The 26,660-nt window shown below is 39.5% G+C and overlaps 1 protein-coding gene across 20 annotated transcripts in view; it reads left to right on the top strand.

Annotated features, from left to right (window-relative positions):
- The window catches only part of LOC125260924 (neurexin-3b), a 494,859-nt gene that overhangs the window by 108,617 nt on the left and 359,582 nt on the right, over positions 1-26,660 (top strand). For 14 of the 20 annotated variants that reach the window (XR_007183157.1, XR_007183156.1, XR_007183155.1 and 11 more), the window contains 3 exons: positions 3,095-3,396; positions 8,472-8,495; positions 9,775-9,936. Coding sequence is in view for 16 of the 20 variants with exons in the window: in XM_048179441.1 (XP_048035398.1) it covers positions 3,095-3,396; positions 8,472-8,495; positions 9,775-9,936 (488 nt within the window). In the remaining 4 variants the exon portion in view is untranslated. The remainder of the gene's footprint in view (positions 1-3,094; positions 3,397-8,471; positions 8,496-9,774; positions 9,937-26,660) is intronic. The other 6 variants (XM_048179444.1, XM_048179443.1, XM_048179437.1 and 3 more) reach the window with 1 other exon arrangement.

Raw genomic sequence — 26,660 nt, 5'->3', positions numbered from 1 at the left:
GTGAAAGAGCTCTCCTTGGTGGTAGCAGGGTCATCCCTCTGCAAGGAATGGCTTTAGTGCTGCCAAGCCAAATGTCAGAACTGATGCGGATCAGGGACATGAAAACGAGGTAGCTAATTGCCTCCATTGGATTTTAAAATCAAAGCGTGGTACACTGAGTTGCAAATGGAGCTGTAGAGAAATTTAAACTTCCCCAGTGAGTGACAATCAATGTAAAATGAACAGAATGCAAAGCAAGCACTGTTTCTTTCTCTTCCACTTTAGCAGATCATTATTCTATTTCAAATACTGCAGGAATGTGTTGCTCTGGCTAGTGAGAAAATTCAACATTGATTTACTGCATCAATAAGCTGATTGCATCCATTAATTTCAACAGGTAATAAAGCTAAAATTTGCTTTGCCACTCTGTTCTGTAAAACATTGCCATGATTTAAAAAAAAAAAGAAAGAAACTGTTTATGTAGAATAATAGTGTAAATATTTCTGTTTGAAATCACTGTTGTGGAGATTAGTGTTCCTTTTGGCTGTTAACTAATTTACTTTTATTTTTTTTCCCAGCCAGTGTTACAGAACACAGTCTATTATTTAAAACATTTTCAATACATAATATTGTTATATTTTTCATTAAATAAGGAATTGAATGCTTTGCAAATGATTGCATGAACACACCAATGATTAAAAAAAAACAACAAAAAAAAACCTCTAGTTACAGATTTCTATACATTATATACTGTCTAAAATTGCTGATTAATTTGTAAGCCATGATTCCCATCTGCATGCTGACGTATCTCAATGGAAATAACTTGTGTAAGAGCTCTCAGAGTAAGTGACATCGGATCAGGCCCTCTGAAGATAACCCTGATAAGACTGAGTTGAGATGTAACTGTGATACAGCATTGCTGGAGAGACGCTGTCCCTCCTAAAGACCCTGTGAGATCACATGAGATCAGACGTTAATAGAGACTGCTGTGGAAAAACAGCAAGTTACTGATACCTGTGTTGACCCATCAAAGCTGTGGGAAATCTAACATCACCTTATGAGAATATATGAGTGTTTATTTTAGCATCTCTGAGTGCAGTCTGAGCAAATATGAGAGAATTAATTTCCCATAACACCTCCAAATCAATAAGTTATTACTTTTAATATTTATTTTGTGCAACCTTGCATCTCCTGTATGCAGTAATAATTAAATAAAATAATAATACCATTTCCAAGATATTGGGAATCCATTTATGGGCCTATTTGTAATGTACCACCTCAGAGGAAATATCCCTGATGTCTGTTTGTGTGTTTGTTGCTATGTACCTGCAATTTTATAAGGTATTTGTTAGCTTTTTAACTCAGTGAAAGTAGTTTCATGGACCAACAAATTTGACCATGCGACTGATTACTTTATTATGCCACAGAAAGGGGTGAACTAGGGGTGAACTTTATGGAATTGCGCTCTCACTCCAATTTGTCCTGTTTAGTAAATCTAGCCCTTAATGTCAAAAATCAGTCACTGGTGAAAAATGTACTATAATATAATGATTAAAAAAAATGGACTATTGACCTGAATGTTCTTTCACAAAGTTTTTTTAAATTCATAATCAAGGACAGTTTTAACAATTTTTAAAACATTTTAACAATTGTCCAATTTGTCAAGTGATTCAGTATGTTGGATACTGTAGGCAAATTATCTAATATTTGACAGCAATTATGCAAATAAGTGTGTTTGTTTAATGCCATAAGTGCTTGTGAATGTTAACTGTAATTCTCCCTTGTGAAACAATTTAATTTATAATGTTAATTTTTCAGCATTGCAAATAATCTCAGAATATGCAGACTTCATACTTCATTTTGTGGTAATGATCACTAGTCCATTTTTGAATTTGATTGATTGTGCAGCCCTACTTTTGATTTAACAATCCAATATTTGTCAAATTCAGTGACATTCCACTTTATTCAATACATTCTGCATTCTGGGTTGATGACTGAATTCCGTGATTCCCTGTTTTCATAGAGCCCTAGGTTGTGCAGTACAGTGATTTTACTGAAGGTTAAAGGTTATTCTTAGGCTTAATACAAAGGGAGTGTGAATTTGTGGTGACATCCAATCCAAATTTAAAATCTATTATTTAATTGTTCCTTGACATTGATTTGCATATACTTAGGCGTCAAAAAACATCCTTCACAATAAGCTTCTCTTGCCCTCTCCTCTCCATCTCAGTTTTATCTTAAGATTTCTATTTCCTTTTCTTTTCTCTCTCTGTCTCTGTCACTCCCACAACCCTCTCTTACTCCTCTGCTTGCTTCCCATCCTGTTTTCACTTGTTCTCTCTCCTCCCTTTCCTTTCTGTCCCTGTAATTTGCTCAGAGGGGAGCTGACAGTGAGTTCTGATACATCCTTTGGCAAGCTGAAATTCTAGGGGAAGAGAACAGTTAGCATGAAAGAAACAAGCCCTCACAGATTTATGAAGACATTCGCCATTGTTCTTCCTTTACTGCAGGGTAATTTGCAAATAGCAATGTCACACTTCAAATGTTGGATACGGAAACAAGAGTCCTCTGCCAAGAGGCACTAGGATTCAAATCATGAAAAAGAACTAGAGGCCCCATCAGCAAGACATTTGGAGATGGAATGTAAGGAAAAGTTCCAGAAAGGTTGTCTCTTAAAGGGTCATCAAACACATCAATGCAGCACTCTTCAATTCCTTAATTCAGACAAGATGTGAGGTGAAAGCGAAGGGTATTTGGTAAGGTTCTCCAACTTACTGCTTCACCTTAGTGCTCTGACAAAGCTCCCAAAATCCCACTCTGTCTCCCTCTACCTCAGAAAGCCACTTCATGGAAATCTTGGTTTTAACACTGACATAACTTTCTCAGAATGATCATTTGTATTGTTTATTGTAATTGTAATCACTATTGTTTATTGCATCTTTTATATTTATGATGGTTCTTTTTTCTGAATGACTAATTCAATGACTGTTCCACCTCTTGACAAGATCAACATCCCTGTTAATTTCACAGATGTACCCAATCAACATTGAATTACTGAAAACAAATTAACTTTTTTTTGTTTGTTTTTTTGTTTTGTTTTCTTGCTTGTTTTCAGCACGCGAGGAGAATGTGGCGACTTTCCGGGGTTCAGAATACTTCTGCTATGACTTGTCACAGAATCCCATCCAGAGTAGCAGTGATGAGATCACTCTGTCCTTCAAAACTTGGCAACGCAACGGTCTCATCCTCCACACGGGCAAGTCAGCTGACTATGTTAACCTAGCGCTGAAGGACGGCGCCGTTTCATTGGTCATCAACCTGGGCTCAGGGGCCTTCGAGGCTATCGTTGAGCCTGTCAATGGAAAGTTCAATGACAACGCCTGGCATGACATCAAAGTGACACGCAACCTGAGACAGGTAATCACGAGACGACGGCCATTCTTGAGACTACTCACAGCTAGCTGGAGAACTAGTTCATGTTTTAGCTCAAATGTATTGATGTTGCATTTAGTTTGAAATCAGATAATCCTTTTGGAACTGTCTCTACTTAATTAAGACTGAATAAGTAGTTTCCTAGTTTCCTTCTTCTTTTCTTCCTGTGTTTTAAAATCTTGAAGTTTTTTATCTCTGTTACTTGACATGGTTTAACACTTAAAGGGGACATCGGATGCAAAATTCACTTTTACATGGTATTTGAAATTAAATGTGTGTTGGCAATGTGTCTACACAACCACCCTATAACGATAAAAATCCACACAGTGCTTTTTTTTAATCCCCACAAATCATAAGCACTTTGTCAGATCAAGTCATTCTCAGGTTCTTGCCAAAGTGACGTCATTTTGCACAGGCCCCTCCCACGACTCTTGACGGACACTGCCGTTTTAGCATAGACCCGCCCTGAGTGAGCTGTAAACAGTCCGCCATTGTTTTGACGCCGTGCAGGTGTAGACAAGAATGTCTCCTAAACGACTGAGGTGTTTTGTTGTTGAATATAAGAATGAACATAGCAGTCGTCTTTTACTCTCGACAGCTGAGCCGCTAAGGACGCAGTTGATTAATTTTGTTTTTGAAGGGAATACGCCCTCCCGATCTACCTATATGTGTTTATGTTTGCGCGAATCACTTTACACCAGACAGCTTTCTGAACGAGGGACAGTACAAAGCAGGTTTTCCTAAAAAAACTTCAACTCCAGAAGACGTGAGTATAGTTTTTTTTTTCTTTTTTTTTTTTATCTTTGCACATCGCCTTTCCTCATAATGTGCTAGTTTGCAAGTTCCACGACGAATGCAGTTAAAGTTAAAGGCCAGTTCACACAGCACAGATAAACGCCAACAAACACCAACAAACACATCTGTTGGAGTTTGCTGGATCAGGGCGCAGCCTCCGAAATGAGACGCAGCTAGTGTGATACCCCTGTCGGCATCTGTTGCCGTTGGTCGGAGTTTGTTTTCACCTGACTGAACATGTTTAAACAGTGTTTGTTGGGTCGTGGAATGTCTGAGCAGGGTGGTAATATTTTTTAACAAACTCTGACATAATCTTACCTGGCCACGAACTGTTGCCATGACGATGAGGCAAGTCCCTTGCAAAGACTGCTGTTTGATCGTACCGGTGCCTCACACACACACAACAAAGCACTGCAAACGTGTCATCGCAGCTTGTTCGTTATCAAAGTAAAAGTCGACATATGTGTCATTTCTTTTAGAACCTTCTCACCGTAATTCATAACTGCACGTTAATAATGAACAATGCATTAAGGTGATTGTCCTATTACAAACTGTGTACATTTTATGTAAAGTTAACATGGTAACACTACAGTAAGGTTACCTTTGTAGAGGGTTTATAAAGGTGTTGGTTAAAGGTGCCCTCGAATGAAAAATTGAATTTATCTTGGCATAGTTGAATAACAAGAGTTCAGTCATGGAAAAGACGTCAGTGAGTTTCAAACCCCATTGCTTCCTCTTTCTTATGTAAATCTCATTTGTTTAAAAGACTTCCGGAAAACACGTGGATCTCAACTTAACACCGACTGTTACGTAACAGTCGGGATCATTAATATGTACGCCCCCAATATTTGCATATATGCCAGCCCATGTGCGAGCATTAGACAAGGAAAGACTGTATTAACGTCTGGATCTGTGCACAGACAAGGTAAGCAAGCAAGAACAACAGCGAAAAATGGCAGATGGAGCAATAATAACTGACATGATCCATGATAGCATGATATTTTTAGTGATATTTGTAAATTTCTAGCTAAATGTTTCGTTAGCATGTTGTAATTCTGTTAAATGTGGTTAAAGTTACCATCGTTTCTTACTGTATTCACGGAGAAAAGACCAGTCGCTATTTTCATTTTTAAACACTTGCAGTCTGTATAATTCATAAATACAACTTCATTCTTTATAAATCTCTCCAACAGTGTAGCATTAGCCGTTAGCCACAGAGCATAGCCTCAAACTCATAGAGAATCAAATGTAAACATCAAAATATTACAATGATTCGATGTATGCACACAGCATGCATGACGAACATTTAAAGATCCATTTGAGGGTAATTAGCTGTTGAACTTTGTAATGCACTGTAATATAGTCGAGAGCTCGTGTGTCAGGGAGCAGGATTTAAAGGGGCGGCGCACTGAAAAAATCAGTGTATAGTTAATGATGTCCCAAAATAGGCAGTTAAAAAAATTCATTAAAAAAAATCTATGGGGTATTTTGGTGAAACTTCACAGACACATCAGGAGAACCTTAGACTTATATTACATCTTGTGAAAAAGCATTCTTGGGCACCTTTAATGACTAACAAGTAATTTTCAAATGTATTTTAATCGTTTTTGAGCATTTGTAACTGCATAAATAAGAATGGTGAGCTCAATACCTGCCAAATAGTGTTTACAGCCTGTCCACGGAAGATAGGGGTGGGGTGAACAATAGCTCATTATCAGTTAAAGGGACATGCACCAAAATGGCTCGCTGTGAACAGCTGTTTTTGACAAGGTAAAAAGAGTGTTTTTTTTTACACAACCATTAAGAAATTTTAATCAAAGTATGTTATAGACTTTTCATGAAGACCCTAAAGAATCACACCAACTTGTGGAAAATTGGCATCCGATGTCCCATTTAAGAAAACTCAGAAAACTCAAAGCTTGACTTCAAATCCTTTCAGTCTATGCTCTGAAGCTCTACAAGTGTCAGCAAACTTTCAAAGTTTTAGCTTAGAAATCACCTTGAAACTCTTTAGACAGTGGTCGACACTTAGTTTTGATACATTTACACATTGAACGCAGCTACAAATAGCTTTGCAGTGAATCTTAAATACATTTCTTCACTCAAGAGACTATAAGCCTCACTTATAAAGACACACCTAATCATTTTAAATATGAACATACAAGAATTTCAATTTGAAATATGTCCATAAAACTTAAAAAAAAAAAAAAGAGCTTTTAGTTTTAGTTTCAACTGGCCACTTAGGACACAATGTAATACACGCTCATTCTTTTAATGCTATTCCCTTCTGCAAAGTATTTCTAATATTATACAAAAATCATCCTCATCATTGCTCTTAAAATGTTTGAGCAGAATCAAAGATGCTTTACAGTGTGGCCTTCTCATTCCAAACATCCATTTTATTGGACATATTTGTTGTCAATGTTCTTGCCAGTTATGTTGTCAGAACAACGTCTATGGTTTTACACAGCTCATAGTTCATATTGTTTGGCCATTTGATGAAATTATTTTGGTCATCTTACAAATAAAATCAGAAACGGTACTCAGGGAGTAGCATTTTATACATTGCATGTTAACATAATAACTAATGAAAATAAATAGTAATAATTAGGGTATTAAATGTACATATAATAATACTAGAATTATTGTTTTAACATTTAATATTTTTAATAACTTAACAATGTTAGGTAAGTTTTCCTTTTTAAAATAAATAGCCTTTTTAAGTCAGATTTGTTTCTGACTTCCATGTTTCTGAAATCCATGGAATTTTGGATGGAATTGGATAGTATGTGAGTTTTATAAGTGAGGCCCCTAGTGTTCTCTTGTACATGAAGCCTTTGATAAATCAACATCAGTAAGAGTGTTTGTATCTGCTGGCCAGCTGTATGTTCATGGATTCAGTGCGAGTCATCAGTGAGATCATGCTTGATTTGTCTGGCTGACCTTAAACTTCACTGACAGGTGAGGCAGATATATATGGAGTGCAAATATGATGAGGGCTTGACAAGTAAGTGTTTTTTTTTTTTTTTTTTCATGTCACTACTTTGTTCAGACTGGTAAAAGATATAGCACAACCCTCGTGGGATGTTTTCAGACTAGTGTACGAGCTGACAGACTGAAGGATCTCTCTCTCTCTCTCTCTTTCTATATATATATATATATATATATATATATATATATATATATAAATTCATTGTTGCTGTTTTAAAAACTGGTGAGGACAGTAGAGAGAGTGCACTTACATTCTGGTTTTGGTATCACTAAATGGTGCACCCTTTAATCATGAATGTTATTTAGATTATATGTTAAATTATCTGATTTCACTGTCAAGAAAAAAAGTGTTCACTTTTTTTTGTAAATTAATTTTGTAAATGTATTAGAAATGGAAAAATGTAATGTAACTAACTGTTTGACAAAGCAAAGTAGACAAATAGACAAATAGAAAATCAAATATAAACAGTAACATTATAATTAGAGATTATTTTCAAACAATCTCAATACTCAGAGTTAGTGTGTTTTGAAGTTCTTCTTACATAGCGATTTGAGGGAGCAATCATTCTTCCAGATCACTTTGAGGATTAAGTTACAAAATATTTATTTTGATAAACTTTATCTCTGCTTCAGCTACTGTCGGCCCAATTTGTTTGAATTTTGTGTTGCGATTTCATTAGAATCTATAGCGAGCCAAAAATAAATAAATAAATAAATATTACGGACATCGGACAGATTCTTGGAGATGCATTTTCAAAAGTTAAACTATATTTCTCTTGAAATACCAACTTAAAAAGTTAACAATCATGGTGTAATCCTCAAAAAACCCATGACGCAATGGCGTGCAAGACTAAAGGTGTAGAGTGGCTTTTATCATGCTAAGCGTATAACAGCTAAAGGAGAGCACACCATCAGCATGCTAATTAAAGCTCTGCCACTAAAAATTAGTCAACAATCTACCTAACTAATTGTCTAGTCACTTCTTTGATGACTACTCATAAAGTCAACCATCGTGACACATCTCTATTGGCCACTTGTGTGCTCTCATTATATTCCTCCTTTTTTCTCTCATCTTGGGAAGAGACAGTTTTTTGAGACTAACAATATTCATTCATGGGATCATTTTTATTACTAACCTGGTTTCTAACCAAACTAATGTACTAACACCCTGAATCTTCATCATTAATTTCTTTCTCTTTAATTTCGTCCATTTATTAACAACCGTTCTGTTCACTATTGTTTTGATTTCCTTTCTTCCCCCTTCTTCCTGAAAGCACTCAGGCATTGGACACGCTATGGTAAACAAACTACATTGTCTGGTAGATATCATTCTTATTGTCCTTTTTTTGGTTTGCCGTGTGTCCCTCTCCCTTTCTTTCTTTTTCTTTGAGTTTCATTCTAGACACTCTTTTCAAAAAATGAGGAAATGGGTTTGTATTACCAGGACTTTTCACATTTACCCCTTTCCCCCCTTCTCCTCTCAAACTTCCCTCCCTTCTTTTACAGTTTTTTATTTATTTATTTGTTTATTTTTTTATCAGGCTGGCTTTTACGTCCTCACGTTAACGTTACGTAGAGATTCACATCCTCACTGGGACGCTCACAGGAACTAGTAAAGTGTTTTTTTCTCCCCACACCAAGCCTCCACATTTTTTGCGAGGACTGTCGGCAATAACTGACAGAGGATTTCCAAGAATGTCCACAAGGGAAATTTCCACCTTGCAGAGCCTCCCAAAAAGAAACAAACACACAAGAGAAACCTAAGAACTCTGGGAACTCTGGCAGTTGATACCTACATACCACTCATGGCATGTCCTCATCTCCACCATCACATTCAGCCTCATCTATCACCACAACTAACACTACATTCAATTTATCACTCCACTTCCACCAAAGTCCCCTGCGTGTGTATTCTGCATGTTGTTTTCTGTGCCGTGTGTCTTGTTGCATGGCCTTCCTGCTTCTTTTTTTTTTAAGTTCTGCATGGGTGCTTGCTGATTGGCTGTTGTGGCTTTGCTCCTCCCCCTTTCCACTGAACCAATTAATCACTTATCCTTCTCATGTTTATTCAGTATGATCTCTTGAAAAAGGATAAAATTTGATTTTCCCAGTGGTTAATGCCTTCCTTTAATGCATGCATTTTCCAGTTTCGGTATGTGTCTGAATGTGTGTTTATGTGTATGATTGAACATGTGATACAAAGTAGTTTATCCCCCCAAAAGTAAAACAAGTACAAATAATTTGTCCTTGGTTTTAACATTTACTAACCCTAAATTAGTAATATTCCAAACCAGATAAGAATTCATTTTCTTAACCCATCAAAGATGAAGAAAATATTCATCAGCAATATTTTCTTTACCTGTCCCGTGAACCTATACTAAACTATCACCAATAAAGCTTAACCAGACCAATGGACCAGAGGATTAGCAGTAAGCAGCCCATAATGAGGGCAAATCCGAACAGGATAGACAATAACAAACAATAAAATATCTTGAGAAAGGTTATCGCTCAGGTTAAAAACACATCTTCAAATGAGTTTCTAATTTGTTGTCTTTCTATATTGTCATCATTTAACAGGTTACTATATCAGTGGATGGTATACTGACCACCACAGGATACACTCAGGAGGATTACACTATGCTGGGCTCAGATGATTTCTTCTATGTGGGGGGAAGCCCAAGCACCGCCGACTTGCCTGGATCTCCCGTCAGCAATAATTTCATGGGCTGCCTGAAAGAGGTGGGTCCTATAAGATATGCATAATTGTGAGTGCACGAACGCACATATGCACACTGTATAAATGACATCATAAAAAAGCCTTTCGGGATGTTATTGCCTTTATTTTGATACAGAGGCCCTAAAAAGTTTTTGTACTTTATTTCATTTCATTAGACAAGAAAATATCAAACATGGCTTCTGCATGCAAATTATGCTTTTTATAGGTTGAAATTAACTAAACCCTTAGAACTTCAAAAAGATGTATAATTTGTTAAATGTGACCTATTATGCCCCTTTTACAAGTTGTAATATAAGTCTCAGGTGTCCCCAGAAAGTGTCTGTGAAGTTTCAGCTCAAAATACCCCATGGATTTTCTAATTGGATTTTTTTAAAGGTGCTAACGAGGATGTTTTGTTTTATACATTTTTGCAACATTACTTTAAACTGTCTTTACTAACTGATAAAAGACTATTTATTAGGTGCACTGAAAGGAATAATATTAACCCTCTGGAGTCTGAGGCTGATTTGGGGCCTGGAGAAGTTTTGACATGCCCTGACATTTGTGCTTTTTTCAGTTGTTCATAAACATATTAATGGAAAAAGTGTCATTACACTGTATTCAGCACAAACTAGGCTACAATAATATGTGAGGAACTTGTATGTACATGTTTGTGTTTTTGAAGGAATAACATTTATGCGTGGTTATTGAAAAAAAAAAAACTTAAGTCACTGAAATAAGGCCAAAAAAAGTATAGTAAATCTGTGTTTACAATACTTTAGGGTATTGGAGGTTGTAGACTAGAGTTTTTGCTTCAAATTATGTAAAAATTATGCTGCCTACTCCTTCATATAAAACAATATATTGATTTAGTTTTTGTAAGACACTTTTTGCCAAGAAACACAGTATGCGTGGAGGCGTGAATCACCACTGAATAATGGGCCATTCTCACCTGAGAAGACAAAAGAATTGCATAGTAATGAGCTGAAATGACTTGCATATTAATGAGGCATTTCAGTCAGGTAGGCTGTGAAAAAAACCTTCTGTGATGTCTCAAGCTCATCATGATATATGAAACATACAGAAAAATATTATTACAATATAAAGTAATGGTTTTATATTATACTTAAAAATATAATGTATTTCTGTGATGCAAAGAGTCTGAATATAGGCTTTTAGTTTAAAAGCATGCACATTTGGAGAAATATTGGATTCTCATATGCTTATGTCAATTTTCTTTACAGAGGAGTTATATTTATTTAATATTCATTGTCATTACTATGAGCGCTGGGGTTTTCAATTCATACTTGAAGTCGGAGGGCGCTCTCTGTGCATTTTTAGTCCACAAATTCATCTAAAAGAAGAAGAGGCTATTCCATGAATGGAGTTTCCAATTCATACTGCAGCCGGAGGGCGCTAAAGAAACAAAAACTCATCTAAAATTCATCTATAGAAGAAAAGGAAACAAGAACTAACTGCATGTCTTCTAGAGCTCGCTAACCATGACTTTTACATCCAGATAAACACTTTTCAAGACAATAAATACACGATTGAGACGATGAATGCATGTATTGCCTCTGAATTTGCGTCTGAATAGCGCTGGCTCCGTGGGCGTGGCCGCATTAGCAGATAATGAGTTGAATCACGGACTTCTGACATGGCTCTCTTTTCATACAGATTACATAAACACAGAAGGTTTGTTTTCTGTTTGACTTACATGATTTAAAACCTGACATCTTAACGTTTTTTTAGACATAAGTGTAATTTTTCTGTGATTAGTATTCACTAAGTTCATTTTCTGAGAACTATCAGATTGGACTTCGTTCAGAGGGAGAGGAGAGATCACGCATCATGTTAGTTTTCTTTATTTTACAAAAAGCACAACATTTTGTTTTTACTCTGAGTGTATACAAATAAAAGAAGATATTCTATAGTTTCAATTGATATATTACTTATGTCTCTATGACAAAAAATGACGGAGTATTTTAAGTCTGTTTTGCTGCAATGTGAAGAAAAACCTGCAAAACACGCCGGCGCGTTTTCAGACCTCAGAGAGTTAATATACATAATCTGTGCACGAGGTAGGGCCTTAAAAACATCAGCCAATCGTTTACGCGATCATCGCGTAAACGATTGGCCCTCTGGCTTGTCAATCACTGCCATTACGTTCCTTGTGAAAGACGTGCGCGGATTGGCCCTCTGGATTGTCAATCACTGCCATGACGTTACTTGTGCGAGACGTGCGAGACGCGCACGGCTGCGCGCTCCAGTAACTTTCCACACTCTACAGGCGCCGCATGCAATGTTTTTGTCAGGAGACAGGAGTAACAACTGCAGATTATGAGTTACCTGCGGTGAGTCCGACATAATGAATCCACTAACACGACACAGCGAATGCCGGTGGTAAACACTCGTGTTCCAATACTCGTGCACGAGTTTTGGGAGGCGTTCCCTCGAAATGAGCTGTGAAGGAGGGGGGTTGTTCTTATGCATGCGCTCATTTCAAAAACTCACTAACAGTCTTTGGTTTCTCAGTCGACGAAAAGATCCTCTTTAGCACCTTTAACTGCCTATTTTTGGGTGGGAGAAAAAATGTGCTTTTTTGGTGGGTGTACCTTTAAATGCAAATGAGCTTGTGCTCCCGCCCCCAAGCCTGCGATTCCAATACACTAAGGCATAAATAAACAGGAGAAGTTTACACAGCAAATATAACTCAAAATGGATCATTACAAACTGTTTGTGATGCAGCATATCAGATCACGTAGGTATGGCATGTATTTTGTGAATGTTTGCTAATTTTTGATTCTAAATGTGTTTGATAGCTTACTGTATGGCTAATGTGGCTAAAGATACACACTGTTGAAGAGACTCAATAAGAATGGAGATGCGTTTATGAATTATACAGACTTCAAGTGTTTTCGGGTTAAAAATGAAAATGACATGGCTCTGATCTCCATGAATACAGTAAGAAGGTAACTTTAGCCATATTTAACAGTACATTAGCAATGTGTTAAAAAAAAAAAAAAAATTCAGAAAGACAATTCAGAAAGACATCACAAAATATATATGAAATTGGATCATGAACAGTTGGTATCGATCCATCTTTGAGAATCAACTTCTGTGCAAATCCTGTGTGCAAAGCAGTTTGGTGAAAAATGACTTGCACATACTGGTATATTAATTTATTTAGACACATTCCCTTCATAAATAAAATTACACCACTGCATCCTTAGTGGCTCAGATGCCAGGAGTTTATGGAGAGACTCATATGTTTACTATTATAGCCGTTAACAAATCAGTGATAATGTTTACATAGCTGAGACATACAGTATCACAAGCTCAGGGACAGTCATTCTTGAGTGCTGCTGTCCTGCAGAGTTTTGCTCCGACCCAACTCACCTTCCTTCACGTAGCTTTAGTAATCCGGAAGGCATTCAAGTGTGTTTGATCAGGGTGTAGCTAAACAGTGCAGGACAGCTGCACTCCAGGACCAGTTACTGGTATACATGTATACCGTTGTCACTTGCGAAAATCAAAATGGTGGCGCCATGGGTGGAAATATACAGATTAAGGGGCGGTAATATTATAAGATCCCTTTCCTATGTCACAAGGGGAGCGGAAATCTGAACGGCTTATTTTTTCACATACTTGCTGAGAAATGCTAACCAAAACAAAGTCACTTGACTATTTTTATTAACTAACATAAACAAAGATTAATAAATATGTGCTTTTTCATGTATGTTGGTTTCAGTTAATAAATTAGATGGTTAACATTTTTATTTATACTCTTTTTATTTCTAGAGTTTGTGGAAAGGAGCAGTTAGGACAGGGGCTCATAAACATATACAGTAAGGTCTGAAGAATGAAATATACAGAAGAGAAGCACAGTTGAGTTTTGGCAAAACCTTTTACATTGAATTGTCTTTTACTGCAAGATAATTCATACTCAGAAAGAGATCAAATGACATTCATACAAGATATGTTAAAACATTTCAAATACACCCAGAATATTTTTTCTTTAATTTCGCCATTGAGGATTCTAAAAATAGTGTGTAAAAATCTTGTCTCGTCTCGTCTTTGAACTCAATTAGACGTCTCGTCTCATGAGATACCTGTCTCGTCACACCCCTAATGATAGATATCTTGTACTCTCCCAGAAGGAAGCTGTCCATAAAATGTCCTGTACACAAGCTAACTCAGGAACAGCATTATAAATAAATCTTAATCTTAACCACTCCTAATTTCATCCATTTTTACCATGGTAAACAAAGTGAGCCTCGCTTTCTTTCTTTGTGTGTGCCTTTGGGTGGGCAAGTCAAACCCGAGATTGGGACAGTGCGTCTCAAGAGGTTAAAGGGATACTTCAGGATTTAGCATTAAGCTTTGTATTAGTAGAATACAAAGTCTGCCGGCTGGATATTATTTTATGTTTTATTATTACTTTACTTTCGTTTTGTTCTTTGTTTATTTTGAATTAAAGTTTTGTTGAACGTTCGCCTGGTTCCCGCCTCCTTCTTCCCACATTTACGAACTGTGTTACATTGGTGCCGAAACCCGGGAGAAAGGAGGGACATGCTGTCGGAGAGCCCTCGCTGCTGAGGGGGATCGCGGTGCTGCGGAGTTCGGGCAGCGCGGGAGTGTGAAGACCGCGAGAGGCTGCCCGAGGCGGTGGTGCTGGAGCCTAGTGACAGGTGGGACAGAGAGCTCGAGGCCGTGCCCCTGGGACGAGGTGGGGTGGCTGCCATCCAAGAGGGAGCGGAGGAGTCGCCGCCATTCGCCGTGGGCCTGGAGCCTGCTGCCGTCCGCCATAAAGGGGAGGAGCAGGGAACGGGGGACTCGCTGCCGGCTGCCCTCAGTCGGAGGAGCCATCGCCGGCCGCCAGGAGGCGGTCGAGGATCGGGCCGTCCACCGAGTGTCCAGTGCCACCGCATGGCACCGCGAAGAAGAGCCTCTTGGCAGGCTGAGGACCGAGCGGCAGTGTGTCGGGGAACCGGACCAAGAAATTTTTTTTTTTCCTTTCTCCCCTCTCTCGTCCTGTCGCTCCCCTTGGTTCCGTCTCCTTTCTCTCGTCTCGTCTGTCCTTACCCCCAGGTGCTGCGGCCGCCGAGACAGGCCCCGGGGGGAGTAAGCGCAGTCGCGGGAGTACCCCCGGCCTGCGAGGGGCGATGGGGGTATGTGACGAGCAGGGCGGGCGAGAGCCGTGAGGGAACGGCACGAGGCCGGTGACGCGAGTGATAATGAGCATCACCTGCGAGGCGCGCCGGCCTCGAGTCTCTCACGGAGGAGCTCCGGAGGCATAAAAGGAGGAGCGACGTCAGTAAAGGACAAGAGAGGACCAGGCCTGGACATTATTTTATGTTTTATTATGTTTGTGTGGCCGGCAGACGTCCGCGAGGGTCTGCCGGCATTACTTTCGTTTTGTTCTTTGTTTATTTTGAATTAAAGTTTTGTTGAACGTTCGCCGGTTCCCGCCTCCTTTTTCCCACATTTACGAACTGTGTTACAGCAATGTTTATGAAGAAAAATATGCCTGCTTTGCCTGTTGCACAATGATTTTTAATATAACTGTGAAGTAGTGAAGACAGACACTGTGGGTTCTGTAATAGGGTCAAGCGTTCTATTTTATATAAAAATTGAATATGATATAGGAATAGCGAGAGACATGTTTTCGTTTTAAATGTTTTTAACCTCTTTGAACTGTTAAATTGGCATGCAATTGTAAAAATGCTTATTGGTGGTGCTGTGAGATACAATGCAGCAGTCCACGACTATAGCTGTATGTATAGCAAGTGTCACAGATGGAATACAAGAACATTGGAATACACAAGAAAGGATTTTATACACTACATGACTTTAAATCTTGAATAAAAATATGTACCACATTGCTAGGAGATGCATGACAAATGAAAACAAACATGGATGTACAGGAGCTGTCTGCAGTAGTTATTGTAGTGTCTCTTTGTTAGTAACGAAAAAAACAAGTCACGTTTGGATGCACCCTTGGGTCAGTAGATGCAGTGAGTAAGGTCTGTACAGATTACAACTGGATGTTATTAGGAGGTTAGTGGTGTTAAGTAAGTTAACTAGAAGCAAAAAAAAATCAGAGACTGTGCCCATTATACATATATGTGATTTTCTGACACCGACTGCTGAAACTCTGCAGACTGACTCTGACTTTAGGCAACTAGTGCCAACTTGTCCAAGACTGCATATGGGTAAAGGTCATGTAAAGTATAACAGCCTTAAGTCAACAGACTCACAAACTTGACAGAAAAATAGATTTATTTTAACTGCAGGCAAGTTATAGGCTTATTTTCAGTGAAATAAAATAATAATAATAATAATAATAATAATAATAATAATAAAAAAAAATACAATAATAAAACAATCCATTGATTTCTAAAGCCACTTTGGTAATTAAGTTTCCTCTGGTCCTTTCCTCTGCCACAATAATGCAATGTCGTTGAATTATCTTAATTTGGGGGCTTTTCAGAAAATATTAATTGTGATTAATTTTGTAATTAATCAGCATATCATAATTAATAATCTCTTGACAGCCTTAACAAAAAGATTTGATTGCTGTATAATCTTATGTCAGGCGAAGGGCATGTAGCTCAAAACGCCATATGTGTTATAGGTCAGTTAGCGCATTAAATGTTTTAGGGAGAAACAGTGTGCCAACTTTTGGCACTTTTGAATGATTTATATTTTGGACCTGATTCTAATTAAAACAAAATCTTTATTAAAAAATCACTATACTACATAAAAAGAAATCTGATCTGCACGTGTAGAAATCACATGACTACTACTCCACATAGTATGCTTGCCAGACCATATGGTATTCCTCTCTGAGTTACTTCCTGTATTTTTTAATCTTACAGTTATGTGATGCATTTCTTGTCTCAAATTTCTTACAATGTATAAATTTGTGAACTGCCAGTGTTAATTTTTATATATATTTATTTCTATATATATTTATTTTATATTATACAATACAATATGAACCTGTACAAGTGGATGTTTTTTTTTTTTTTTCTTCTCCTTGACCTTTTACTATTCCTGTTGCCTAATCATAGAATAACAAAAAAACACTCTGATGTGCCAAGCCATCAGAACCGAACCAAACCGGAAACTGTTAAAAAGCCGAGGCATGTATTGAACGGTGGGCTAACTGTATTGTTGCATCCCTATTTAGACTCATGGTCTGTATGTACTATGGTGTCTTTTTTTGTTGCTAGAGTTGCCAATTACTGTTTTTATTTACTGACTTTCGCCGTTGGCACCATCATTAGATGTAATTACAAAAAACTGTAGAACCCACTGTAGTCATCAGGGCCAAATAGCTGTTTCATGCAGTAAACATCCTTCCTCTGCTAAAAAGACATTCACGGCTGCTTTCATGGAGTTTACCACCTCCAGAAGTAGATTCCATTAGGAGTTGCCAGCACATTGAAATGCACATACACAAACAGACACTAACATCTCACAGTACCCGACATATACGGGTGGTCTATAATAACCATCATAATGAAAGGTCACCTTGTCTCTGCTGTTTAATCTGCCACTGGTTTCTCCTCTGCTCTCTCTCTCTATCCCCAGTCCAGCTATTAATATCAGTTACGTAGCTGCGGATGCCTGTGTGCCTGTCCCTGCCACATTCTGAGACTCAGTCTGTGCCAACAGTGATGAAAGACTTGCAGAGTTAGAATTACCCAAGGAGTACTAAAAAGGGCAGGCACTTTATTTCAGTTAAAGCTAGGGCGAGTGTAGCAAAGCGTCCTCTGAGATAGGGATCATCCCTCATTTACACACTCCATTTTATGACAATGATGATGAAGGGTCTAAACTTTTTGGCTGAATGTTATATGTGCCACAAAAAATTCTGTGATTCACTGTAAGGCCCATAATACAGAAAAATCCCAACTATAATATTGTATCTTTTTAGCCCCTTCATCTGATTTGTGCCCCCTGAATTTGTCTACTCTACACTCCCAAAAGGCAATCAATTTGAACCCTTTGTAGCCTACGACAACATCGGTATCATTTTTCCTGTTAAATTCAAACATGCTTTCGTGCTTTGGTTGGCGCTGAGCCAGAGATGGACGCGCTCAGTGCTGTTCATATCACAACTATTCAGTGTTTTCAACCACATAAAGTTTATTTTAAGTTTCAGACATTTAAATAGACATTTAATAGGCTACTAGCCAAAAATACTTTTTGTTAAATAATCCTTTCTTCAATTAAAATTTGACGTGTTTTATATCAGCTACACATTGTGTAGTTAACTATGAAGCTTACTCTGTTCTTTTTCCATTTCACAGGTCCCTTACTTAATTAGTGAATTTCGGTGATGTTAATTCAACAGATCCGATTCTCTGAACTGCGGTGGCAACACCCATCATGCAATATAGATCAATTGACATGATATAAAAGACAAAACACATTCAAATATTTGACAGTATGTGCCAATTTATGTTTATGCTGGTTGGTGCCCACACTCCATAACCGAGCGGGCACATAATATCTGAGCCAGAGTAAAGCCATGAGGACACTATATTTGAGAGCACCCAAGTTTTGTGAAAAGATTTGTGCTGCACACTGATGCGCTCTCGCGGTAATGTATTTGACTGATGCGCACGCTACATGTGTTGTTAAAAAGCTGCCATAGAATCTGCTTCAAGTGAACTATAAAAATGAGAAGAAAGTTGCATCTGAAAGCTGCAGTCATTTTTTATTGGTTAAAATAAATGGAGAAAGTCTCATGTTTTTCCATGGGTGCTCAGTGCCTATAATATAGTTGATGATAGGCTATAGTTATGTTACAGGTGCTGCTATAAAGACGAGGCGAGTACGGAAATCCACATCGTAACAGGCTTTGTTAGCAATCCAGGAATATCAAACAGCATAACACACATTAAACAACATCAAGAACGGACAAGGAGTGCAGGGAGTGGGTCCAACTTAAAGGGAGTGCTGACGAGGACAACAGGTGCTGGGAATCTGGGGAGATGGCGGGAAGACTGATGAGGGAAGTGCAGACAGGTGTGCAGAACAGGAGGATTCTGGGAAACGGAGTTCGGGACAGGTGTGGATGTGACAGGATGTGTGCGGGGGTGCAGACGGGTGCGGAGGTTTCCAGGGCGGACCTCGGGCCGTCACAGCGGGTCAGGAGTCCTGGGTGGCAACGGCAGGTCTCCAGCAGGTCTCCAGTCCCACCCACATATTGCCCACCCACAGGTACACTCCCCCCCACAAAAAAAAAATTCTTCGGGAGACTCAGGGGGGGCTGGATGGTGCTCGTGGCATGGTGTGGTCCCGTGGGCTGGGGTGGGCTCGGCTCGGCGTGGAGCAGGCTCGGCTCGGCGTGGCGCGGGCTCGGCGAAGGCTGGACTTAGGTCAAGGGGACTGGGAAAACTCAGGAGACTGGGGCTGCACGGAGGCAGAAAACTCAGAAGACTGGGGCTGCACGGAGGCAGAAAACTCAGGAGACTGTGGTTGCTTGGCGGCCTTCTTTTTCCTCTCAGGCCGTCTGGGCCCAGCGGAGGATCTTACTTCGGCCATTCTGGGGTTTGGGTCCGGCAGGACACTAGGAGAATGCCCACTGGAGGGGTAGGCGGAGGAAAGTGGAGATTGGCGAACTGGCCAGGCCACCTGTGTTTCTGGAGAGACTGGACGAGGATCACACGATTTATCAAGAACTTCCTCAATAACAAACTCAGAAAGAAACAAAATCAGATTAATAGCATCGACTAGGGAAAAATAACAGGCAGGTTCTTTAAAACTTATCCTGTCCTCATCCAACCCCGCCCGAAAACAGGCATTCAAACATGCATCTGGCCAATTCTCTAAATAAGCAAGCTCGACAAATTCCTCCACATACCTCTCCAGCGAACGACCGTCCTGCCGGAACCCACAGAGGCGATCCAAAGCTGTTGATGGCTTGGGAGGTACGGGAGACACAGGGAGGGACCTCAGCAATGAAGAATAAGCCCATCCTCTCTATGTGGAATTCCAGCGGTTTTGGTCCGTTCTTCTGTTACGGGTGCTGCTGTAAAGACGAGGTGAGTACGGAAATCCACAGTGTAACAGGCTTTATTAGCAATCCAGGAATATCAAACAGCATAACACACATTAAACAACATCAAGAACGGACAAGGAGTGCAGGGAGTGAGTCCAACTTAAAGGGAGATTCTGGGAAACGGAGTTCGGGACAGGCGTGGATGTGACAAGTTAACAAGTTTGTGAAAAATTTTTATAAAAAAGGAAAAACGAAATAAAAGTGATACATCTGTCATACAGCGCTATTGTGTGTGTGACAATTCGCCATGGAAATAAGGTGATACATAGAATTTACATATTAGGTTTTCCATATCTCAAATATATGAAGCACAAATCAAGCCACATTTATTTATGAAGTGCTTTAATACAGATTGGTTCAAAGTAGCTTTGCAGTTATAAACAGAAACTTAACTGATAAAGCTGCCAAATTCTTCTGTTACAAAACAATTTCAATTCAATTTCAGCTTTAAAGCAGCTCTACAGAAGACAATACTGTCATTATTCAGCTCAATTTAGTTCAGTGTGGATTCAATTTAGTTCAGCAACAGTATCAATTTTACAAAGTTCATCAGTTATTTATCAATAAACTAAAGCAGCTCTACAGAAGATAGCTCAAGTCAGTTCACTGTTGATTCAGTTCAATAACAGTGCAAAGTTAATTCAATTATGAAACAAGTTCAGTTATTATAAGTAGCTCTACAGAAGATTAAAGCTGAAAAGTGACGCTATTGTCAGTTCGATGTTGATTCAGTTCAGTTCAATAACATTGTAAATGTTGCATAACTCATCCCACACTTGTATTTGCACTATAGCAGGGGTCTCAATTCCTGGAGGGCAACAGCTGTGCACGGTTTGCTCCAACTCTAATCAAACACACCTGATAAAGCTAAACAGGTTCTTTAGGTTCTTCAGAAACTTCCAAGCAGGTGTGAGTTGGAGCTGGTTGGAGCTAAACTGTGCAGAGCTGGTGCCCTCCAGGAATTGAGTTTGAGACCACTGCACTATAGTCATGTATACAGTGGGTACGGAAAGTATTCAGACCCCCTTAATTTTTTCACTCTTTGTTATATTGCAGCCATTTGCTAAAATCATTTAAGTTCATTTTTTTCCTCATTAAATGTACACACAGCACCCCATATTGACAGAAAAACAGAATTGTTGACATTTTTGCAGATTTATTAAAAAAAGAAAAACTGAAATATCACATGGTCCTAAGTATTCAGACCCTTTGCTCAGTATTTAGTATAAGCACCCTTTTGATCTAATACAGCCATGAGTTTTTTTGGGAAAGATGCAACAAGTTTTTCACACCTGGATTTGGGGATCCTCTCCAGTTCTGTCAGGTTGGATGGTAAATGTTGGTGGACAGCCATTTTTAGGTCTCTCCAGAGATGCTCAATTGGCCATTCAAGAACAGTCACAGAGTTGTTGTGAAGCCACTCCTTTGTTATTTTAGCTGTGTGCTTAGGGTCATTGTCTTGTTGGAAGGTAAACCTCATTTGCTCTGACATGCACTGTGAGCTGTAAGGTCTTATATAGACAGGTGTGTGGCTTTCCTAATCAAGTCCAATCAGTATAATCTGTAGCGATTCTGTACAGTTATTAATCAATTTATGGGTTAGATATATGAATATAATAAATCATAAAGCTTTATGATTAATTATGATGCATATACCGACCCAAGGGGGAATTAAACATATATTGTGAATTAATTACAACAAATTATAATCAATTACATATATGATTAGTTCTGGTTTAATAACTATTTAGAGAAACTATTGGTTTGTCCAGCAAACCGTTAGCTCCTCACAGAATATTATCAAAAGGAAGGTTTTTCTCTGGCCACGAGAAAGACTTCCTATTCTAGCATCCAAACGTAAAGCAAGGATAGGATCGAAACATTAAAGTGACCTGGTTTTTGTTGAATGAGCAAAAGAAAAATCGAACATGGATATAATGTATTTAATATATGAAAACTACTAGTACAGAGGTTATACGGCAATACACAGGACAGATACATATATACAGAAGTGAAAGTAAAGAAAGGGAAAGAGAGAAGAGAGGTGGCAAACTTACTAACAGTCCTTTGCTAACAGTCCTTGAGAGCCAGCACAGAAATCAGTTTCATTATCTAAGATTCAGAAAGAGTACTTGCATCAGTTTGCTTGCTGAGTTTCGGTTCAGTGCTGCTGCAGTTCATTGGCTTCTTCCGTTTCCGTCGGAGGGTTTGAACTGAGGACGTGAAAGTTAGATTCGCCGGAGAGATGGTGGTTCCGAAAGAGGAGTGCGATGGAAGCGCGTCGCCGTGACGTCCGGGAGAGACGTGCGTGAGTGGGCGAGGGATGATTCAGGGCAATCGGGAGAACACACAGAAAAGTTGTGTGTTGGTGCTTTTATGGAAAACCAAGCTAACACACCCCGGGTTGGAACGGCCAATAGATGCGTAGCACTGTTTGGCGAGCAAAGTTTCTTTGTCTTGTCTTGTGGCTTGATTTGCATAATTTATGAGGTTGGATCAGAGTACATTTTTCTTTGAAGTGCCATTAAAAATAGCACAATACATTTTACAGGTATGTGAGGTGCATTATCGAATAAGGCGTGAGGGGAGCTTTACATAGACACCAAGCTTGTTATGTAAGAAATGCATATAAAAGAAGTTATGGTTTACAGACAAATTTATCATTAGAAATTACACTAACACAACTACAATCCTAGCTAAGCTTATACAGTGGGGATAGCTATATGCAATTTGACATACAACGGCGGTCACATTTAGCATAATTACATTTTACACATAAGTCTTCAATGCATGTTGGTGTGTCTTTGTGTGTCTGTGTGTGTGTGTGGTGTGTGTGTTGGAATGTGATCTGTCCAATGAGGGGCCCTTTGAGTCCCAAGAGCTAGCAAATGGGGTTCTCTGTTTTACCTCAAAGGGTCCACGGAAGTGTCAAAGGTGCTCGTCTTTCGCAGAACCGGCCGGAGCCGATGTGAGATTTACAACACAGTCCAGCATGTTAAAAGCATTCTGAAGATTCCAGATTTTATTGACTGTCCTGATAAGTGTGCATATGTTACAAATCAAGCACAGCTGGACTCAAATAAAGGTGTAGAACCATCTCAAGGATGATCAGAAGAAATGGATAGCACCTGAGTTAAATATGAGTATCACAGCAAAGGGTCTGAATATTAGGACCATGTGATATTTCAGTTTTTCTTTTTTAATAAATTGCAAAAAGTCAACAATTCTGTGTTTTTCTGTCAATATGGGGTCTGTGTGTACATTAATGAGGAAAAAAATGATCTTAAATGATTTTAGCAAATGGCTGCAATATAACAAAGAGTGAAAAATTTAAGGGGGTCTGAATACTTTCCATACCCACTATATGTTCGGCATTGTTTTTTGTGGTTAACTTCTTCACAGTCTGTTGATTTCCTTAAAGAAGTTGCTTATCTGGGATGAACATGATAATTTCAAGAACCCCCAGCCAAAGATAACATAGCAGAGGTTATTTACATAAAATCTTATGCATGACTTCTGTATTTAGTCTGGTCCTTAACTTATGTATCTTACTCTGGTTTTATTTGAATTACATGAGGTTGACCTTTCACAGTTCATTTTGATTTACGGGGTATTTTGGAGTGAATTTATCTGGCATAACTAATACCACAAAAAATAAACAAACAAAAAAATATCTGACTTAAGCCATTCAGTGGGACCTTTTTTTTAGAAACCAAATAGGTTGTTGAAGAGAGGTGTGCTAGGAAAGGAGCTGACAAGATTACCTATTAGGGATGTACCGATGCATTGCGAGTCGCTTGGAAATCGAGGAAAATATGTGACGATTCAAGTCAGTTGAGATGTTAAACGAATCGCGATACACATTTTAAACAGCAGGAGCACCGTCGCTGATGCTGATAACTGTGACGTCGCTTTACAGGCATGAGGGCAGCAAGCAAGCAGGGCGCCAAGTGTAGCAGCGGTAAGCACTGTTGTTGATAGCGACCCATCCTTATTCAAATGCAGAGTTGGTGCCATTTACAAAGACTGAAAATTAAAGCGTTGAAGTGCAGATACCACAAGATAATGTTAATATACTGTACACTAATAGCATAACAGGCCGCTATATATGCATATAATGCGGGGGAACTGAGCAGATGGGAGAGTCCCTTTCTCTCTTGTTCCTATGATCACGTGCATAGGAACTGTGTGTTTGCAAGCTATGATTTTGGTTCTTTGTTGAAACTGCTCTATATGAAAATGACTATATTCAGCCTTTCGTCCAGACTGTTTTTACTTGGTCTGCATTCATCTTTCCCTGCGATTGCAATCAGTCGTCCTGTCCCTGCAGCTGAAAAACACCCCACAGTCACCACACTGCCACCACCATGCTTCACTGTTGGGACTGTATTGGACAGGTGATGAGCAGTGCCTTATATCTCCACACATACCACTTAGAATTAAGGCCACAATGTTCTATCTTGGTCTCATCAGACCAGATAATCTTATTTCTCACCATCTTGGAGTCCTTCAGGTGTTTTTTAGCAAACTAGCCATCTGAAGGCTTTCATGTGTCTTGCACTGAGGAGAGGCTTCCGTCGGGCCACTCTGCCATAAAACCCCGACTGGTGGAGGGCTGCAGTGATGGTTGACTTTCTGCAACTTTCTCCCATCTCCCGACTGCATCTCTGGAGCTCAGCCACAGTGATCTTTGGGTTCTTCTTTACCTCTCTCACCAAGGCTCTTCTCCCCCGATAGCTCAGTTTGGCTCGGACGACCAGCTCTAGAGAAGGGATTTCTGGTCATCCCAAACGTCTTCCATTTAAGAATTATGGAGGCCACTGTGCTCTTAGGAACCTTAAGTGCAGCAGAAATTTTTTGTATCTCCATGGCCAGATGGTTCTTCACATGTCTTTGTGCCCTTGACAATGACTTATTCAACGATCGTGGGTGCAAGGTTGTAAGCGAATTAACTCAAAGGGGAAATATTAATAATTATTCATAACTCAATATGATTTATTAATTATGATTAATTATGAATATGTAAATCTGTTAATCAGATTTACTGGATATAGCTACATTAATCTTAATATTACAATCAATTAACCTGTTGTCCAGGGAACACTTAGTGTTGATTGTTTAATAATTCTAAGAAATGTTCATTTCCTGATTCAGACAGTGGGCAAGCTAAGTTCTCTGAGCTGGTGCTGCAGGAATCGAGGCATTCCAGTGCCTTGACGGTTGTGTCACCTGTCACCATAAAGTCAGAGACGTTTGCTGGTGGCAAGGTTCAGGTCTTTGGGCTTGCTCAGCAGGTGTCGAGGTATCAGGTGCCTTGACAGTGTGTCACCTGTCATTTGGACACCCGTGAAGCAGGTGGTTGCAGGAAGAGGTTATGGAAGTTGTAGTGTGAAGAGTGTTTAGGACTGATTTGGGATTGATGACAGAATGGAGTCTGAAGTTTGTTGTGTCCCGCTGCTCTTGTGGCAGCGCCGACTTGAGCAGGTCTGAGTGGTGTTGTGTGAGTGGTCAGAAAGTTTGTATTTCTGAGCACTCCTCAGGTAAGTGCTGTTCAGGGAGCTCTCTTACTAGTGTTAGAAGCTCCTACAGGTTTGATGCAGGCATTTCCAGTTGCCCTTGAGCAGCCTCTGGGTGGCTGCTGTGTAATGGACGAGGAGGTTGTTGCTGGAAGTCTCTGAATGTCACTTCATGTGCCATTTCAGGGTTCATCTGAATTAATCCTTCTCCTCCTGCGACTGCAGAGGATTTCAGGAAATGAGCAGGTAAGGGGTCCAGTAGAAGGCTTTGGCTACTGGAGGCTCTCCTGCTGATTCCATGTGGGTGAGAGCGATGTCTCTCCTGCCGTGGTTCTTTCTGCTGCGGGTAAGAGTGTCTCAAGTTCTCTTTGGGTCATGTCAAGTTCATCTTTGGTGTTGTCAAGCTGCTTGGTCAGAGCTTCGGTCCCAGATCTGGACACATCCAGGTGATATTTACAGGCCCTGATTCTGGCGTTCAGAATTTGCTGTTTTTAACAGTGACTCTTTCTGGAAAAAGTTCCTTTTCCTTTTTTTTCCAGGTACTCTCTGGCTGTCTTTTAAGCTGTCAGAGCATTTTGAAGTCTGTGGATTTTCTCCTGTGACTCCACTCTGCCAGGGACATTGTCTCTGTCCCCCCCCCCCCTCCTTTCTAGCTGGTCTATGCAGCTTTTAGCATGTGTCAGCTCCTTGTGAGATCCTGCTATCTGGAATTTGAGGTCGTTTACCTCCTGTTTCAAACATGTGAGGTTGTTGGGCCAGGAAGAAGTTGGCTTCAGCCAGATCTTTTGATCATACCTCGGGTTGGACTAATCTGCCTTTACTTCGCTCCCATCGTTGTCCAGTTGCTTTTGGCTCTGGTGCTGCAAGTGATCAGCAGCCCTGGTTAGGAGGGTGTTCCTCACGACACTTAGCCAGTCCTTTAGTCTGCCATCTGGGCAGTTAGGCTGAGCATTCTGCAACATTTTGGCACACTTGTGGTGAGAGTAAGGGCAAGGGACTAATATAAGATCAAACAGAGTTTGGAGCTGAAGGCACAGTGTGCAGCTAGGTGTATAAAATACAGCTAGGTTAATAAATGACTTAAGATGGTTCTTAATGTCAAATTATTTATCAGAACTTACTGATGGCTCACAACAGGCTCGACCTCTGAATC

Source organism: Megalobrama amblycephala, unplaced genomic scaffold (assembly GCF_018812025.1).
Source record: "Megalobrama amblycephala isolate DHTTF-2021 unplaced genomic scaffold, ASM1881202v1 scaffold199, whole genome shotgun sequence".
Classification (NCBI taxonomy): Eukaryota; Metazoa; Chordata; class Actinopteri; order Cypriniformes; family Xenocyprididae; genus Megalobrama; species Megalobrama amblycephala.
Note: the sequence above shows the minus strand (reverse complement) of the source record. Positions and strands in the feature narration are given on the sequence as shown.